Source organism: Xenopus tropicalis, chromosome 7, assembly GCF_000004195.4.
Source record: "Xenopus tropicalis strain Nigerian chromosome 7, UCB_Xtro_10.0, whole genome shotgun sequence".
Lineage (NCBI taxonomy): Eukaryota > Metazoa > Chordata > Amphibia > Anura > Pipidae > Xenopus > Xenopus tropicalis.
In genome coordinates, this window is record NC_030683.2 from 108,644,572 (window position 1) to 108,665,730 (window position 21,159).

A 21,159-nucleotide genomic window follows, 5' to 3' on the forward strand; every position below is an offset into this window, starting at 1 on the left:
ACATGCATAAAAACATGCACAAACATTGTTATAGTGGGAACATAAAGATTAAAATGACACAGAAAGGACTTATTGCAACCATTTTCCACTGCATTTGTGTCTGATGGGAATAAATATGGGTGGTGGTTCCTCAAAAAAAATGGCAAGAAAAAATTATAAGAACACATAAGCAATTGTCACCTTAAAGCAGGCAGTGATAAGAACATGGATAAAGGTTTCCTTTGTATCAAGATTTAATAAGCAATTGAATAACATTACAGGCCTATTTTTACACTGTAACCAAATAAAAATGAAACCTTACAAAACATCTGCTAAAGTTGAACCTTGCCATAACAGCCATGCTTAACAGCAACATAATACTATAGTATTGGTGAGCTATAGAGATAAACTCACGCCTAATATATTAAATAGCAGCAAAGTGTGACATGGCAAATATAGTATGAATGTGCTCAATATCAGCTCCATAGCATAATTTTAACCGAGTTCCTTAAAAACGTAACTGTTAATATAATGAATAATGCAGGATCCAATTTAGGAACAAAACACTGAAGCAATACACAGTATTGAAAGAAGAACAATAGACATATATATAATTATGCCAGTAATAACATTGAATGATACTATAAACTATATTAAAGTAGTTGTACATTGCATTAATTTTGGGGGTATAGCTTTTTTAGTTTATCTAGTATAAATAAATGTAAAGCAACTGGACTTGTTTGGTAATCATTGAAGACGTTTCACTACTCATCCGAGCAGCTTCTTCAGTTCAACTGACTGGTATGGGAAGTCCTCAGCATATATACTCTTCCACTAATCCAATCTAACCATACTACACTAGAGAGGAGAGCTCTCACATCTCTTAGTAAGGACCCGAACATCACCATCCTGCCAGCAGATAAAGGGCGATGCACAGTTGTGCTAAACACAACTGACTATCACTGCAAAATGACCTCGCTACTCAGTGATAGCAATACATATGGACCTTTAAGGAAAGACCCAAGCAGCAGTTACAAGAAAAAGGTGATAGATTGCCTACAACAACTTTAAAATGAGGAAGCCATTGATCGAGCTTTATACCACCGCCTGTACCCCAGAGAAGCTACACCATGCTTATATGGACTCCCCAAGATACATAAAGATGGAGCACCACTATTGTCAGCAGCATCAATTCAGTGACTTACAGCATTGCAAAATACTTGGCCAACATCTTAGCCCCATTGGTAGGTAAAACAGTGCATCATATCCAAAATACCAAAGAGTTTGTCACCAAGATTCAAGGAGTTAAACTAGAGACAGAAGAAACTATGGTATCATATGATGTCACTTCACTGTTCACATGTATACCTACCGCAGAGGCTATAAGAAATCGACTGCAGAAAGATAACACCCTCAACAGCAGAACGAAACTCAGCCTGAACCAAGTATGTTTATTGTTAGATTTGTGCCTTAACACCACATACTTCAGATACAAGGACCAATTTTACAGGCAAAAACATGGCTGTACAATGGGTTCACCAGTTTCTCCCATTGTAGCAAACTTGTATATGGAGGAAGTGGAAAGAAAGGCCCTACTCACATTCAATGGAACTACACCAAGTCACTGGTTCAGGTATGTAGATGACACATGGGTTAAAATCAGATCCAACGAAGTGGCGGCCTTTTCACATTACACACATTAACTCAGTGGACAACAATATCAAGTTCACAAGGGAGGATGTCCATGAGAACAAACTTGCTTTTTTGGACTGTTTGATATCCATTCAAGAGGGGGGTATCTTGAAAACGGAAGTATGCAGAAAACCCACTCACACGGATCAATATCTGTTGTTCGATTCCCACCATCCGCTGGAACACAAACTGGGTGTCATTAGAACTCTACACCACAGGCCGGAAAGTGTAACAACTGATACAGAGTCCAAGGACAAGGAATGTAAACATCTCAGAGGAGTACTGAAAGCTTGTGGCTACCCAGACTGGGCCTTTGTCAAAACAAGAGCAACTAAGCCCAACAGGAACACCAAAAGGAATAACCGTCCTGAGGCAGAGAGAAGGCGCAATATAGTCATCCCATATGTAGCAGGAGTGTCGGAGAAACTCAGGAGAATTTTCAACAAACACCACATCCCTGTGTTTTTCAAACCTAGCAACACACTGAGACAAAAACTTGTACACCCAAAGGATCCAACACCAAAGGAAAAACAAAGCAGTGTTGTATTCGCAGTCCAGTGTAGTGAGGAGTGCACAGACCTTTACATTGGTGAGACAAAGCAACTGCTCTCCAAGCGAATGGCTCAGCATAGGAGGGCGAACACTACAGGCCAGGACTCTGCTGTATTTCTACACCTAAAAGACAAGGGACACTCCTTTGAAAATAGCAATGTCCAAATTTTGGACAAAGAAGACCGCTGGTTTGAAAGAGGTGTAAAAGAGGCTATTCATGTCAAAGTGGAGAAACCATCCCTAAACAGAGGCGGGGGACTTCGACACCATCTGTCTGCTACATACAATGCTGTTCTAACATCTGTACCCCGGCAGTTTCAGAACTCTTCACACATCCATTCATGCAACTCTAACAAGTAACACCTGCTTTGAAGAGTTGCATGATACTTTGATAATCCTTTCAAAGTAACTCCACAGCATTCACACCTCTGTGAGTTTCAGATGTCACCTTTCTGAAGAGTTACAAAGTGCCATTGTGATTGGATTAGTGGAAGAGTATATATGCTGAGGACTTCCCATACCAGTCAGTTGAACTGAAGAAGCTGCTCGGATGAGTAGTGAAACATCTTCAATGATTACCAAACAAGTTCAGTTGCTTTAGATTTATTTATACTAGATATACCATGACCTGGATGAATGAAAATCTTCATAGACATATTTTTTAGTTTAATTAGCAGCAACATAAGCAGGTACAGTGCAGGCATTTAGTGCAAACATAGCAAATGGAGCTTATGCCATAAAGCCACAGGAGAATGGCAGTCACACAGTCAGTTTCTTGCAACAACAAGGTGTTTAGTTGGCCTTTACAGGCTGGAACTAATTACTCTGCCATAGCCTCTTCAATTAGGAATTCTCTTCTCTTTTATGGATTTTTAAAATTCTTGAAATGTTTCCTAACACTGCACTTACCAATAGGGTTATCTATAACCTTAGTTTGGCAGCATTTTGGTGATTTTTAATATTTACTTTTACAGACAAGGATACCATACAATTCTCTCTCTCTCTCTCAGCCTAAGAACACAGTGCCAGGTCCCCCTATTAAAAAAAAGGGCCGGTGTGCAACTCCCCCCCCCCCCGCTTGAGCCTGGTAGGTAACAGAGTGGCTGGGGAGGGGAGATTTCTTACAGTTACAGCCGAAGAAGACCCCGCAGTCTGGGATGGGACCTCCCTGTCCCCCACCCCCATGAACAGGGTCTGCTTCCTTTATAGTTACACCACTGCTCTCTCCCCCATTTTCGATTTACCACATCTTGTATTCAACCCTCCAAATCCCCATTCCTTTTATAGGCCACTTTCTCCAGGGCCTCAATAAGCTGAGACAGTAACATGATACAGAATCACTTCCAAACACAGGTGCCATTCCTCATAACAGCAGTTATTACACAATGCATATGCATTATCTGTTGGTTAGAGGGATAATATTATACAGATATAAGATCTACTGTCCAGAAATCCATAATCCAAATAGCTCTGAGATATAATACAAGTCAAAGGCAGTAAATATGGGGGACTGCTGTGATGCACCAACCCAAGAGGCACCATTGTCGGGCCGTACCAGCTGAGATGTGGGGAAATGTTTCTTCCTAGAAAGAAAGAACTGAGAAATTGATTTCCTGAATTTTGTAACTTTGTAAATAACATTTCAGGACTGATCATAACTGAACTTTTTCAAAGTAAACACAGTGCATAAAATGAACTTTATACAGGTATAGGGACCTGGGGTTTTCTGGATAAGGTTTTTTTTGTTGTAATTTGGACCTACATATATTGTCTAATAAAAATTAATTTAAACATTAATCAAGCCCAATAGGATTGTTTTGCCTACAAAAACGATTTGTATATCTTACTTGGGATCAAGTACAAGGTACTGTTTTATTATTACAGAGAAAAGGGGATCATTTAACCATTAAATAAACCCAATAGGGCTGTTCTGCCCCCAATAAGGGGTAATTATATCTTAGTTGGGATCAAGTACAGGTACTGTTTTATTATTACAGAGAAAAGGGAATCATTTAACCATGAAATAAACCCAATAGGGCTGTTCTGCCCCCAATAAGGGGTAATTATATCTTAGTTGGGATCAAGTACAGGTACTGTTTTATTATTACAGAGAAAAGGGGATCATTTAACCATTAAATAAACCCAATAGGGCTGTTCTGCCCCCAATAAGGGGTAATTATATCTTAGTTGGGATCAAGTACAGGTACTGTTTTATTATTACAGAGAAAAGGGAATCATTTAACCATTAAATAAACCCAATAGGACTGTTCTGCCCCCAATAAGGGGTAATTATATCTTAGTTGGGATCAAGTACAGGTACTGTTTTATTATTACAGAGAAAAGGGAATCATTTAACCATTAAATAAACCCAATAGGGCTGTTCTGCCCCCAATAAGGATTAATTATATCTTAGTTGGGATCAAGTACAGGTACTGTTTTATTATTACAGAGAAAAGGGGAATCATTTAACCATTAAATAAACCCAATAGGGCTGTTCTGCCCCAATAAGGGGTAATTATATCTTACTTGGGATCAAGTACAAGGTACTGTTTTATTATTACAGAGAAAAGGGGAATCATTTTTAAAAAATGTAATAATTTGCTTATAATAGAGTCTATGGGAGATGGACTTCCTGTAAATTGGAGCTTTGTGGATAACAGATTTCCAGATAACAGATTCCATACCCATAATATGTGATATTAAAAATGATGGATATGCAGCTTTATAAATATGGGGTGGCATAAAAACCTTCTTATATGATGGCACAGTATAAGGATATATTGGTATTTCAATATCTAGAATAAGGTGTCCCACTTATAATACTTGGGATATGGAACCTTCCTGACAGTGTTGTGTGGCATGACTAAGTCACAGGCTCACATCAAAACCCCTCGCCTGAAGCTTCAGGCACAAGGCCACAACTTTTACTGGGAACTGTCCCTAGCCCCAACTATGGTGTGTGATAAGGGTAAAGTATTGCAGTATTGCACTTTAAATGCAGATGACTGTGGGCACAGTGAGGACAGGCCCAAACGGCAATCTGTGGGAGGGGCTGCTGTAAGATGCCATAGACAGTCAATATTTAGTGGGCTGGTGGGGGGGCTGTTTGGGCCTCTGTGTACTTGAAATGCCAAGGCCTAGTTTGGATCCCAGTCCAGGTATGAGTGAAGATGTAGCAGCAGCAGGTAAATGCTGCCCTGTACCAATACCAAATAATTACTTAACATCTTTTATACCCACCATGCAGCTATTTTCCTAAATTTCCATTCTAATTGTAAATAGCCTCTAATATCCACTGCAATTTGTACACAACGCACCAATAAGGGACCAAATTAGCAGCTCTGTTATGTGAGCTTCCAGCATTACCATGCACTCAGCATCAATAATGTTATTAGGGTACAATTCTCTTGGCAAAATTCTGTTTCTAGGGGCAGTTCCAGGGTTCCCTTGTGTCCATGCAATTCATTAGAGCAGGCTAAACACATGCCTCAGGTTTAGCACAAGTTGCTAGAAGCATGAACAGATGCAAATACCTTTATGAATAACATTGATTAGCCTTCAGTATTGTGCATTTTCTAGTATGGTAGTCTTTATTGCCTTGGCTCTGTCCAGTTAGTAGGGTGCTTGGAGCTGGTTTTGAATTTCCAGATACTTCTCGTACTGTGAACCCATATTTGCAATGTACCCCTGTGTCTTGTTTAAGTAATTTCACTGAATTTGGAGCCATTAAACCTGTTAGGCTCTTATGTTTCCCAGCTGCCTCTTTGCCTGTTCCCATGGTAAATCATGGCTTATAATCCAGACCCTTTACATGCTGGTTGGGCCCTTTGCTTATTTGCCTGGGCCCCCAACATTTTGGGCACAGTTTGATATATGGTTTTAATGAATGGGTATACTTGAGGGATAGATTCAGCCTTTGAGGTGCAAAGTTTTTTGGTCCTATGTATGCACTAAAAGGAAGATATCATCTGAACAAAAATGTAATGAAACTGTGCATTACTGGGTTCTCCAAACTCCAAATAATGTTCCACCCCCTGACAAACCTTCCATATGATCTTATACGTATGGGGTCTGTTATCCAGAATCCTTGGGACCTGGGGTGATCTGGATGGGGTTTTTCCCATGACTTTCGATCACCATACCTTAAGGCTACCAAAAACCATTTGAACATTAAATAAACCCAATAGGATTGTTTTGCCCCCAATGTGCATATGGATCATTGAAAATGTACTGTTTAATTATTACAGAGATGAAAGGAAATAATGAGAAACCAATATATTTGCTTAAAATAGGGTCTAAGGGAGATGGCCTTCCTGTAATTCTGAGCTTCCTGGATAATAGGCTCTGTACCTGTATATTTGCTGTATTGCACATTTCCTATTATTGGGTAGGTTACGGAGAACAGTTCTGCAAAATAACATAAACAAGTTCCCCTGGTTGTGACAGAAAAAATAAGATAATCCTGATGTTGAAATGCAGAATATCAAGACTGTTGGCTTCCTCTTAATGACAGAGAGAGAGACGCCATGGCCAGAGAGAGAGTAACAGCCGCCCGAGCCCTTTGCATGAGGGGATATCTGCTCACAGGTACAGGCACTTACATTACTCCTCTATGTGCTCTCTGTACAATATATAGGGGGCAATGGAACCCGAACTGTTATTTATAAGAGTTCTGTACCCACAGACTCAGGAGCACTGGCACAAATCTACCTGCAGTTGCTCTGTTTTCTCAGGGGCGCTTCTGCCATTAGGCGAGTTGAGAAACTCGCCTCAGGCGGCAGAAGCGCCCCAGTTACCAGGGGCGGCAAAAAGCCGCTCCTGGTAACTTTAAGAGCCGAATTTCCGGTTTTTAAACCGGAAATTCGGCTCTTCTAGTGCACTAGCGATCTCACCACCCCCGGACCCGCTCCTGCGCTCAGAAGGTAAGCGCTGGGGAGCGGGGGGGGGGGGGGGGGCAGCATCCAGGAGCCGCCTCAGGTGGCGATATGTCCAGAATCGCCCCTGTTTTTCTCTATAGTTACACCAATGATTATATTTTACAATAAGCGATACGTTAGTCATGATTTACTGAGTAATGTATGTCCCACCTTGTGCTGGGGTCTCGTGAATTAATCTAATTTCTTTCTCTTTCAGCTCTTTTCAGTGTCTGGATAAATCTGATCTATGGAATCAATATTCAGCTGATTCCTAAATATCCAGTGGTCAATCAGCCTGTCACCCTCAGTGTCAGTGGGATCAGTGAGACAATTCTCTCTTTCTCCTGGTATAGTAGTTCAGCCATTATGAATTCCTCACTAATTTTATCATATAATCCAACTTTGAAGCCCGCGGAGACCCAAGGGCCACAGTACTTCCCTCGAGCCAGCAGCTTCTCAAATGGCTCATTACATATAGTGGAACTTTCAACAACAGACAGAGGATATTACACAGTGCAAGTACAGGCAGAAAGTTTAACATCACAGACTATAGACCTGCCTGTATATGGTAAGTAACCTGCAGCAAATTCCTGAATTGGAATGAATTATGCACCTTTATTGTGCTTTATTAATTGGGTCCTAGGCACCAAACCCTAAACAGCATTGGGATCTAATTTTGGGTCCCATCGTTTATGGGCCATTTAATAATGGTTGGATAGTTATAGTTTTAGTAAATCTGTCCCTAAGAATCATTACTAAATGGTAAAAGCATAGATGTCAAACAAGGCAGAGGTAATTTCAGATTTTACCTAGAGGGGTATGATGTTATTTTCTTGTACTATACTGCCCTCTTATGGAAGATGAACATCTCTGCGCTATAAATAAAGGGGCTGATTTATTACATTTGACCATGAAAAAAAAGAATTGCATTTGCAAACAGTAATAAATTAGCCCCTATGGATTTCTGTTTGGTGGTGTGGCGCTACTGACACACAGGCATTTTGATAACCGCTACGTTCGTCACCTGTCACCACTTCTGATAAATGAGAAATGCCATATTGAATGCATGAGGAGCAGCGACAGGTGGAACTTGGCATCAAAATGCTTTAAAGAGAGCAGCTGAGCCAAAAGCCTGGTATTAGGTCAAAACCTGCTAATATCTCAGAAAAAAAAAACCGATGTGAACTGCCAAAGTGCTCAGGAGACCTCTCTAAACACTTGGGGCCTATTTATTATGTTGTGTGAAAATTAAATTTGCCTAAGAAAATACGTGTACAAAATGACAACGATTTTACCCAGTTTATTACGCGGCAAAGCCTGACGATGTGTGGTGAATTTTATTGCTTTTTTTTTTTACACGGGATAGTAAATCTGCCCCTAAGCACTTTTAATCTACATAAGTGTTGATCTCCTTTAAAAACAGGTTTAAAGGGGAAGGAAAGGCAAAGTCACTTGGGGGTGCCAAAATGTTAAGCACCCCCAAGTGACTTTAACCGCTTACCTTGTACCCCGGGCTGGTGCCCCTGTTAGGAGAAAATAGCACCAGCCCGGGGCACCTGGAGCGCAGCGCTTCCTCCTTCCGCCTTCCACTTCCTAAACTGCCGGTGGCCGGGCATGCACAGTAGAGCGAAAAAGCCGACTTAAATGTTTAAGTTCGGCTTTTCACTCTACTGCGCATGCGCGCGCAGCGAAGCCGGAAGGAGGAAGCGCCGGCAGCTACCCCGGGCTGGTGCTGTTTTCCCCTGACAGCGGCACCAGCCCGGGGTAAAAGGTAGGCGGTTAAAGTCACTTGGGGGTGCCTAACATTTTGGCACTCCCAAGTGACTTTACCTTTCTTTTTCCTTTAATGCAGGTCATTGCAACTCTATACTGGCTTTTTACCTTTGTATAGATAAGTTTGTAACAATACAGCTGGGTCTATGTAGCAATATTACAGGACTTAAGGCAGCTAAGCAATAATATATATATGTATATATGTAGAGACCCATAGGGACTAATTTACTAATCCACGAATCCGAATCCCGAATGGGAAAAAATCGGACTGGAAACAAACATTTTGCAACTTTTTTGTATTTTTTGCGTTTTTTTTCGTCGCCGCCGCGACTTTTCCGTGGATTGTCGCGACTTTTTCGTAGCCGTTACGACTTGCGCGAATTGTCGCAACTTTTTCGTAGCCGTTACGACTTGCGCGAATTGTTGCGGCTTTTTCGTAGCCGTTACGATTTGCGCGAATTGTCGTGACTTTTTCGTATTGAGCGCTAGTAAACGGCAGGCAAACCTTTCCGATTTTTTTGCGATGGCTCTGAAAAAGTCGCGACAATTTGCGCAAGTCGTAACGGCTACGAAAAAGTCGCGACAATTTACGAAAAAGTCGAAACGGCGACGGAAAAAATTGCAAAATACCGATCATTACGAAAAAAACGCATTTGGGCGCTTCCGATTCGTTCGTGGATTAGTAAATCGGCCTCATAGGGTTAAATGGCCCCTAAGGTTCAGTTCCCTTAGTTGCTGGGCAGAAGGGAATGTATCTAAGTGAGTTCATTAACATGTGTGCTATTGGCTAGCAGGTATGGTGACCACTTCCTGCCTCACTTTGGTATAGTGCTGGGAAAGGAGTGGCACCTTCCTGTTTGCTTCCACCTGAGGAACAGGGTGTATGGCTGCTGCGAGCCCAGGGCATGGGCCTAGTTATAGTCAGGGAACAGGGAATAGGGAATCAGGATAGAGAATTCCCTGAGGGGGATCCACTACGGGGTGTCACAGAGGTGAAGTGAGATTCCTGCCAAGTCTGTACTCAGGGGAGTGTCAGTCTGTATTACACTCTGTATGTGAGACTGTACCACTGGCCTCTGACTGTATTGTGAGTAAACCCTGTTGATGTCAAATAAACACTTATTACTTTGTTGTTTTTATTTTTCTGCATAGCAACAACAGAGGTGTAGTTTTACAACACTCTCACCTTTCTCTTCCACTTAGCGAAGGCCCATTCTGGGTGAAAGAGTACAGTGTAACCCATGTTCTACTGGTACCAGTCCGGGAAGGCAGCTATTGAGCTGAAATAGAGGTTATATATAATGTTGCTTAACTACATACATATATGGCAAAGTCCCTAAAAGACACTAAATATAATGGCGCTACTTACATTCACAAAGATGCCAAGCCCTAAACTTAGGGTACCAAAGTACAAGCAGAACAGAAAGTACAAAAGAAAAACAACAATGTATGCTGCGGGGGCCCATTGGGGGGTGCAGGGCCCCTGAAGCAGTAGCCCCGGTGGGCCCTGCACCCCCCAGTCCAACCCTGTTTGCTTCTAAACAGGTGACCAGTAAATGCTTCCTGCTGATTGGTGTTATGGGTTACTGCACCTGTTTATTATGCTGTGTAAAAATTAAATTGGCTGAAAACAGTGTAAAAAGCTTTTTTTACAGGGATATTTTACGTAAGTTCCGGCAGAAGAAAAAATGCATAAAAAAATTAAGCCAATTTTACCCGTTTTTACACAGCACAGCAGCTGCTAGGGCAAATAAGGTTTTGCGCTGTATTAAAAGGGGCATAGATTAATGGGAAGAGGGGGTTATTCTTCCCCTTTACAGAGCGCTGGTAAGGCCCCATCTAGAATATGCTGTTCAGTTTTGGTCTCCAGTGCTCAAACGGGACATTATTGAGTTAGAGAGGGTCCAGAGAAGGGCAACTAAGCCGGTAAGGGGTATAGAAAGTCTCAGTTATGAAGAAAGACTGGCCAAGTTGGGTTTGTTTACACTGGAGAAGAGGCGCTTAAGAGGTAACATGATAACTATGTATAAATATATAAGGGGATCATATAATAACCTCTCTAATGCTTTATTTATTGAAATATTCAGAAAATTATTTTTACAGGGAGAGCTGTGAAGTTGTGGAATTCCCTCCCTGAACCAGTCTGATACAGTATATAGCTTCAAGAAGGGGTTGGATGGCTTTTTAGCAAGTGAGGGAATACAGGGGTAGGGGAGATAGCTCTCAGTACAAGTGAGGGAATACAGGGGTATGGGAGATAGCTCTTAGTACAAGTGAGGGAATACAGGGGTAGGGGAGATAGCTCTCAGTACAAGTGAGGGAATACAGGGGTATGGGAGATAGCTCTCAGTACAAGTGAGGGAATACAGGGGTATGGGAGATAGCTCTCAGTACAAGTGAGGGAATACAGGGGTAGGGGAGATAGCTCTCAGTACAAGTGAGGGAATACAGGGGTATGGGAGATAGCTCTCAGTACAAGTGAGGGAATACAGGGGTAGGAGAGATAGCTCTCAGTACAAGTGAGGGAATACAGGGTTATGGGAGATAGCTCTCAGTACAAGTGAGGGAATACAGGGGTATGGGAGATAGCTCTCAGTACAAGTGAGGGAATACAGGGGTAGGGGAGATAGCTCTCAGTACAAGTGAGGGAATACAGGGGTAGGGGAGATAGCTCTCAGTACAAGTGAGGGAATACAGGGGTAGGGGAGATAGCTCTCAGTACAAGTGAGGGGAATACAGGGGTATGGGAGATAGCTCTCAGTACAAGTGAGGGAATACAGGGGTATGGGAGATAACTCTCAGTACAAGTGAGGGAATACAGGGGTAGGGGAGATAGCTCTCAGTACAAGTGAGGGAATACAGGGTTATGGGAGATAGCTCTCAGTACAAGTGAGGGTATACCAGGGGTAGGGGAGATAGCTCTCAGTACAAGTGAGGGAATACAGGGGTAGGGGAGATAGCTCTCAGTACAAGTGAGGGAATACAGGGGTAGGGGAGATAGCTCTCAGTACAAGTGAGGGAATACAGGGGTAGGGGAGATAGCTCTCAGTACAAGTGAGGGAATACAGGGGTATGGGAGATAGCTCTTAGTACAAGTGAGGGAATACAGGGGTAGGGGAGATAGCTCTCAGTACAAGTGAGGGAATACAGGGGTATGGGAGATAGCTCTCAGTACAAGTGAGGGAATACAGGGGTAGGGGAGATAGCTCTCAGTACAAGTGAGGGAATACAGGGGTAGGGGAGATAGCTCTCAGTACAAGTGAGGGAATACAGGGGTAGGGGAGATAGCTCTCAGTACAAGTGAGGGAATACAGGGGTATGGGAGATAGCTCTCAGTACAAGTGAGGGAATACAGGGGTAGGAGAGATAGCTCTCAGTACAAGTGAGGGAATACAGGGTTATGGGAGATAGCTCTCAGTACAAGTGAGGGAATACAGGGGTATGGGAGATAGCTCTCAGTACAAGTGAGGGAATACAGGGGTAGGGGAGATAGCTCTCAGTACAAGTGAGGGAATACAGGGGTAGGGGAGATAGCTCTCAGTACAAGTGAGGGAATACAGGGGTATGGGAGATAACTCTCAGTACAAGTGAGGGAATACAGGGGTAGGGGAGATAGCTCTCAGTACAAGTGAGGGAATACAGGGTTATGGGAGATAGCTCTCAGTACAAGTGAGGGTATACAGGGGTAGGGGAGATAGCTCTCAGTACAAGTGAGGGAATACAGGGGTAGGGGAGATAGCTCTCAGTACAAGTGAGGGAATACAGGGGTAGGGGAGATAGCTCTCAGTACAAGTGAGGGAATACAGGGGTATGGGAGATAGCCCTCAGTACAAGTGAGGGAATACAGGGGTATGGGAGATAGCTCTCAGTACAAGTGAGGGAATACAGGGGTAGGAGAGATAGCTCTCAGTACAAGTGAGGGAATACAGGGGTAGGGGAGATAGCTCTCAGTACAAGTGAGGGAATACAGGGGTAGGGGAGATAGCTCTCAGTACAAGTGAGGGAATACAGGGGTATGGGAGATAGCTCTCAGTACAAGTGAGGGAATACAGGGGTATGGGAGATAGCTCTCAGTACAAGTGAGGGAATACAGGGGTAGGAGAGATAGCTCTCAGTACAAGTGAGGGAATACAGGGTTATGGGAGATAGCTCTCAGTACAAGTGAGGGAATACAGGGGTATGGGAGATAGCTCTCAGTACAAGTGAGGGAATACAGGGGTAGGGGAGATAGCTCTCAGTACAAGTGAGGGAATACAGGGGTAGGGGAGATAACTCTCAGTACAAGTGAGGGAATACAGGGGTAGGGGGGATAGCTCTCAGTACAAGTGAGGGAATACAGGGGTATGGGAGATAACTCTCAGTACAAGTGAGGGAATACAGGGGTATGGGAGATAGCTCTCAGTACAAGTGAGGGAATACAGGGGTATGGGAGATAGCTCTCAGTACAAGTGAGGGAATACAGGGGTAGGGGGATAGCTCTCAGTACAAGTGAGGGAATACAGGGGTAGGGGAGATAGCTCTCTACAAGTGAGGGAATACAGGGGTATGGGAGATAGCTCTCAGTACAAGTGAGGGAATACAGGGGTAGGGGAGATAGCTCTCAGTACAAGTGAGGGAATACAGGGGTAGGGGAGATAGCTCTCAGTACAAGTGAGGGAATACAGGGGTAGGGGAGATAGCTCTCAGTACAAGTGAGGGAATACAGGGGTAGGGGGATAGCTCTCAGTACAAGTGAGGGAATACAGGGGTAGGGGGATAGCTCTCAGTACAAGTGAGGGAATACAGGGGTAGTGGAGATAGCTCTCTACAAGTGAGGGAATACAGGGGTAGGGGAGATAGCTCTCAGTACAAGTGAGGGAATACAGGGGTATGGGAGATAGCTCTCAGTACAAGTGAGGGAATACAGGGGTAGGGGAGATAGCTCTCAGTACAAGTGAGGGAATACAGGGGTAGGGGGATAGCTCTCAGTACAAGTGAGGGAATACAGGGGTAGGGGGATAGCTCTCAGTACAAGTGAGGGAATACAGGGGTAGTGGAGATAGCTCTCTACAAGTGAGGGAATACAGGGGTAGGGGAGATAGCTCTCAGTACAAGTGAGGGAATACAGGGGTATGGGAGATAGCTCTCAGTACAAGTGAGGGAATACAGGGGTAGGGGGATAGCTCTCAGTACAAGTGAGGGAATACAGGGGTAGGGGAGATAGCTCTCAGTACAAGTGAGGGAATACAGGGGTAGGGGGATAGCTCTCAGTACAAGTGAGGGAATACAGGGGTATGGGAGATAGCTCTCAGTACAAGTGAGGGAATACAGGGGTATGGGAGATAGCTCTCAGTACAAGTGAGGGAATACAGGGGTAGGGGAGATAGCTCTCAGTACAAGTGAGGGAATACAGGGGTAGGAGAGATAGCTCTCAGTACAAGTGAGGGAATACAGGGGTAGGGGAGATAACTCTCAGTACAAGTGAGGGAATACAGGGGTAGGGGGGATAGCTCTCAGTACAAGTGAGGGAATACAGGGTTATGGGAGATAGCTCTCAGTACAAGTGAGGGAATACAGGGGTATGGGAGATAGCTCTCAGTACAAGTGAGGGAATACAGGGGTATGGGAGATAGCTCTCAGTACAAGTGAGGGAATACAGGGGTAGGGGGATAGCTCTCAGTACAAGTGAGGGAATACAGGGGTAGGGGAGATAGCTCTCTACAAGTGAGGGAATACAGGGGTATGGGAGATAGCTCTCAGTACAAGTGAGGGAATACAGGGGTAGGGGGATAGCTCTCAGTACAAGTGAGGGAATACAGGGGTAGGGGAGATAGCTCTCAGTACAAGTGAGGGAATACAGGGGTAGGGGAGATAGCTCTCAGTACAAGTGAGGGAATACAGGGGTAGGGGAGATAGCTCTCAGTACAAGTGAGGGAATACAGGGGTAGGGGAGATAGCTCTCAGTACAAGTGAGGGAATACAGGGGTAGGGGAGATAGCTCTCAGTACAAGTGAGGGAATACAGGGGTAGGGGAGATAACTCTCAGTACAAGTGAGGGAATACAGGGGTAGGGGAGATAGCTCTCAGTACAAGTGAGGGAATACAGGGGTATGGGAGATAGCTCTCAGTACAAGTGAGGGAATACAGGGGTATGGGAGATAGCTCTCAGTACAAGTGAGGGAATACAGGGGTAGGGGGATAGCTCTCAGTACAAGTGAGGGAATACAGGGGTAGGGGAGATAGCTCTCAGTACAAGTGAGGGAATACAGGGGTAGGGGGATAGCTCTCAGTACAAGTGAGGGAATACAGGGGTATGGGAGATAGCTCTCAGTACAAGTGAGGGAATACAGGGGTAGGGGAGATAGCTCTCAGTACAAGTGAGGGAATACAGGGGTAGGAGAGATAGCTCTCAGTACAAGTGAGGGAATACAGGGGTATGGGAGATAGCTCTCAGTACAAGTGAGGGAATACAGGGGTAGGGGGATAGCTCTCAGTACAAGTGAGGGAATACAGGGGTAGGGGAGATAGCTCTCTACAAGTGAGGGAATACAGGGGTATGGGAGATAGCTCTCAGTACAAGTGAGGGAATACAGGGGTAGGGGGATAGCTCTCAGTACAAGTGAGGGAATACAGGGGTAGGGGAGATAGCTCTCAGTACAAGTGAGGGAATACAGGGGTATGGGAGATAGCTCTCAGTACAAGTGAGGGAATACAGGGGTATGGGAGATAGCTCTCAGTACAAGTGAGGGAATACAGGGGTATGGGGGATAGCTCTCAGTACAAGTGAGGGAATACAGGGGTAGGGGAGATAGCTCTCAGTACAAGTGAGGGAATACAGGGTTATGGGAGATAGCTCTCAGTACAAGTGAGGGAATACAGGGGTATGGGAGATAACTCTCAGTACAAGTGAGGGAATACAGGGGTAGGGGGATAGCTCTCAGTACAAGTGGGCAGATCTTGGAGTCACAAAGGAATTTTTTTACCCCTCTGTGGCGAATTAGAGAGGCTTCAGATGGGGTTTTTGCCTTCCTCTGGATCATCTAGTATGCAGGTTAAATGTAGGCATTATGGTTGAACTTGATGGACGTATCTCTTTTCAACCTAACTTACTATTTTACAATAAATCTGCCCCACAGTGTTTTACTACATAATCCTGATGTGCAATAACTTGTAACTGTCACTATGTTTTTGTTTGATCTACAGTCCCTGTGGTTAAACCAGTGATCAGGACAAGCAGCCAGCGGCCTGTGGAATATGAAGAGATCGCCCTTACATGTACAGCAGCCAATGCACAGAGGTTCTTATGGAGCAGAATTGGTGGCAAAATTCCTTCTGGAGTCAAATACAGTTCAAATAATGAAAGTATGATTATTTCCAGGATAACATTATCAGATGCTGGAAAGTACCAATGTGAAGGCATGAATCCAGCCAGCATGAATATCAGTGAGACCTACACTCTGTCCCTATACTGTGAGTAACGGTTCATTACATATGTACATATAAACTAATTCCAATGAATGATAATAATGGATACAGCATGTACTGATCCTGGGAGAATCCCCATTTGCCATTTAGCGTTTAGGAAGAAATGATGTATACTTTCTAGTCTAACTGATAAGAATTCAATTTCAGATGTTTGTGCAAACTGTGACTTTTGTTACATTACCCCATATATTTCATGTAGTGATGATTGAGACTGTCCACTCCATGGAAAAAATTGTGAACTGGCAAGATGCAATGAGAATTTTTAAAGCTTTTTTTTCCAACAAAACAAATTCAAATAATGAAAGAGTTTTTTCTGCTTTTTTTCATGCAATTTTTGATCCAATGGAGGGGAGGTCCTTCAGCCTGCCCCCCCATACCACTAAATTCAACAGAAAATATTATGTGTAAGCACATAAATGATTCCCAGCTGATATATATATAAATATACGTATATACTTTATGCAGGATAATCCATAACCCAGTAGTTGTGTGACTGAACCTAACAAGCTACCCACACACTCACTTAAAAGCTGCACAAAAGAAGTTGTTTGAAAATATTGGGAAAATATCATGCAGCTTGTCAAATTAAACTTCATACCTTAGGGCTTTCCAGCAACATTCCAGGCTCAACTTGGCCCAAGTGATACTATCTATGTTGTTTTTACTTGTGTTAGGTGCGTAGATATACTGTTTAGTTTATATCTTACAGGTGTTTGTGCAGATCCACTAACAGGTGTCTTGGCCGGAATAATCTGTGGCTCCATTGCAGGAATAGCATTAATTGCCTGTGCAACATTTCTGCTGTACAAGAGATTTATCCTTCCAGCCAGGCAAGTACAGACAGGTGAGAGATCCTACTGAGAAAAGCCAGACACAGACTGAATGATCCATCCCTTTGCCAGCCCCTGCAGACCCATTAGGAGAGTACTACATTAATGCTCCAGTGCAGTGCACATCTGATCTGATTTTCAAACCTGCTTGATAGATTTCTGTCCTGTGCACTTGGCAATAAGCTGCCAACTTGGTCTGAAACGGCCGACTCTGCAGCTAATATCAGACTGTATATGGCCACCTTAAGAATAAAAAAGTGAGACTAATTTACTAAAACTGGGAACATTTCAGCAGCTCATTAACCAGCCTTTACAGTTCCATCTCCCCCAGTTTCTAAAGGTGAGCCTACAAATATACATAAAGTTAAAAATTAGGCAGTGATCAATCAAACTATGTAGCTAGTGGTTACTGCCTTCAGTGATTACGGTTCTTTGATACTATTTATAATTCAGTGGCTCACAGGTCTGGCTTATTTGGTTTTTGAAGTGATAGCAACCCATAGCAACTACCTGCTCAGGGCTGGGACTAGGGGTAGGCAGAATAGGCACCTGCCTAGGGTGCAACAGAGTGGGGGACCTCCACAGCTACCTGCTTACCCCTAGCTCGGGCCGGCTGAAATAGATTTGCTTCCCACTTGTCACAATCGCCAGTTATGTAGGATGGGTGCCTAGGCCCCTTAGCCTGCAACCCTAACACTCAGGTCCTGGCACAGGAATGGGGGATCGTTTGTGTGCTGGGTGGGGGGTTATGGGTTTTTACTGGGCACCCTGTCACTTCAACCCCTTCCACCATGGGTTCTTTTCCCCATATAGTTATACCACTGCTGCAATTTAGCACCTATACTAGTAAACTATCCTCAATATTCAGCTATAATGTGATAATGCCGACTTTCAGGCACCCAGTATTAGCTCTCAGGGGGTCCCTGAGATCCCTATCTTTTCACTTTACTTTACGTCTTCCTTTACTTCATTGCTGCCAAGATACATGTGTTGTTATTGAAATTACAGGACAAGTTAACAGCCAACAAAAGTCATCTGAAATATATGATGATGTGATTGATGGAACAAAGGTAAGTGTTTTTATAACTTTTCACATGGGGCCCTGGGCAAAATGTACTTTCAACAAGTAAAATGGGGCCCCAAAATAATGAGCTGTGGAATCATAAAAATGATTAAATTGCATGTAATCAGTGGATGTTTTATGGCTTCTATGGTGGTACTGGGTGCTCATAAATGTCCATGGTATGTTTCCTTCTTGCTAAAGAATTGTGGTTTTGTAGAGCAGGTGGTTGTGTCATTTTTTATAAGTAAATGATCAACCATGTTTAGAAAAAAAAGGCATATGTACCAAAGCCCTGCTATACTTGGTGAATGATATCCACAGCACTAACTTAAATTTTATATCATCTGTTTATTCTTTTGTTCTTTTAGGGACAAAACCCCACAGTGGAATCTACATACACAGTAAGATCTTTCCCTCCAGATATCTCAGAGCAAACACAGCCTAACCATGTACTCATGGATCATAAAGAGTCATCAGATCATTTAGTGTGACTGGACTCTAGTTTTGGGGAAGATACTGAAATATCTCATCCAATTCTAAGTGGCAGGCTTCAGCTACAGGGGTTGCACGGGTTGTTTTTCAAACAATAAATCCATGCACCCTTAGTTGGACACCTACCTACTTACTGGAGTTCCTATAGTAACAGAGTGATTGGTTATGCTGATCTATAACTACTCACCAGGGGATATGTCCTCCATGCAGTACAGGATGCTCACTTTGCCCCAGAAGGGGATATAAAAGTTACAATGATGTCAGTGTCCAGATTCCTGCAACAATTTCAGAAAACATGAAGCAATCTTATTGACAAACGAAAACTTGCTTCTCGCAGACCCTAATAGGCACTAAGGCTAATTCTGAATGCTACAGATAGTGATAAACAAAAAAAGTGCATTCTTCTGTTGCAGGGGCTGCAGCATCGGCCGGATCACACCTACTGTGACCTTAACATGGGACAGACATAAAAGCGATAATGCCAATCAGTCAATGCCTTCATCTCTTGATGCCTTCAGTACCTATTCCATCTAAATACCAATTCACCTCTTAAATGTATATTAAAAAAATGTATATTGAATGTATATTAAAACAAAATGTATCAATTAATGTTTCATTCCAACACAGTTCATACCAATTACATACTCATAGGTTACGTAACATTTAGCTTCTGAAAGCTGCATTACATTATCTTACAGTACAACCTTTTTTTTTTAAACTAGAATTTATAATGTTCTGCACAACAACAATGATCTGAACAATAACATATATACCCTGTAGAAAGTATATAGTATGAATATACTAAATGCTACCTGGATAGCATATTGTAATAAAGTGCTGCAAATATACATGCAGTCTTGAGCATACCACATAACAGCAAAATAATGATCTATAGAGATAACCACACTTCTAATATATTAAATAGCAGCAATGTGTGACATGGCATAAACAGTATGAATGTGCTCAATATCAGCTCTATAGCATAATTTCAATTCAATTCCTTAAAAACGTAACTGCAGGATCCTATTTAGGAACAAAACACTGAAGCAATACACAGTATTGAAAGAAGAACAATAGACTAATAATAATAATGCCCTGCAGAGATATACAGTATTAATCTGTTAAATAACAATGTGTTATGATTCACAGAGGTTTTGATCCTCTTAGTAGCAGCCAGATGACATCCTGGTAATGATGAGCTACCAATACATACTGTATTAATATAAGTGAAATAACACACTATAACAACACAGTGTTGAGGAGGTTAAACTTCAACCCTCCCTATACGTAAACAGTGTATTGTAATGTATAATAAGAGATAATCAGCTGCAGTGATAATGAAGATTAAAAGGGGAAAAGACGTTACACTAATGTAAGAAAGATCACAGCAATTGTATATAGGACCATAAAATCTTTAGGCATATACACAATCTTAATTTGTTAAATTGTAATACCAAAAAGATTCATTGCAGCACTTTAGCCATAAAAAAATATATATAAAGACAATTATGACAGTAATACATTGAATAATACTATATACTACAGTAAAGTAGTGGTACATTGCAGCAATCAATATAATACTCAGAGTAACAAGTGTAGAAATACCTATAATACAACAGAGTTGGACTGGGGGGTGTAGGGCCCACCAGGGCTACCGCCCCCGGGACCCCACACTGCCTCAAGGTGCCTCCTCCGGCCACGTACCCCTAAACCCCGCCGTCCTCCCCTGAACGCGCATATGTGAAATGTGTCAGGGGAGGACATCAGTGGCCAATAGGGTAATAAAGTAATACAGCATAATAACAATGAGGAATTGATGCTGTATTTAACATTAAATATGAAAATGGCAGCAGTATAGTGTCACAGAAACCAGGAGCTGCAGCTTTTAATACACATAGTATTATACAGGTATGGGACCCGTTATCCAGAATGCTCAGGACCTGGGTTATTCCAGATAAGGGTTCTTTTTGTAATTTGGTTCTCCTACCTAAAGTCTGCTAAAAAAATAATTTAAACAGTAATTAAACCCAATAGGCTTGTTTGGGCTCCAACAAGGATTTATTATTACAGAGAAAAAGGAAACCATTTTGAAAAATATTAATTATTTGATTAAAATGGAGTCCATGGCAGATAACCTTTACGTAATTCGGGACTTTCTGGATAATGGGTTTCTGGATAAGGGGTCTGATACCTGTATTAAATAACTGACTGCAACATAGTGATAATAACCTGCGATAGAGAAGGGCAAAGTATTATACCATGTACCTGCAACGTTTTGATGATTAACCACCGTTGCATACAGTATATATACTGATTGCCTGCAACATAGTGATGCATTCAGCATTATATATTATATATATATATATACAGTGGTGTGAAAAACTATTTGCCCTCCTGA

The 21,159-nt window shown here is 42.6% G+C and overlaps 1 protein-coding gene across 1 annotated transcript; it reads left to right on the forward strand.

Annotated features, from left to right (window-relative positions):
- The first annotated feature begins 6,743 nt into the window (after positions 1-6,743).
- On the forward strand, positions 6,744-19,596 carry LOC101730594 (carcinoembryonic antigen-related cell adhesion molecule 6). The gene is made up of 6 exons (XM_018095730.2): positions 6,744-6,810; positions 7,357-7,707; positions 16,095-16,361; positions 18,215-18,276; positions 18,638-18,670; positions 19,175-19,596. Coding segments are annotated over exons 1-4 (681 nt in total). The 5' UTR covers positions 6,744-6,749; the 3' UTR covers positions 18,217-18,276; positions 18,638-18,670; positions 19,175-19,596.
- Positions 19,597-21,159: the final 1,563 nt, after the last annotated feature.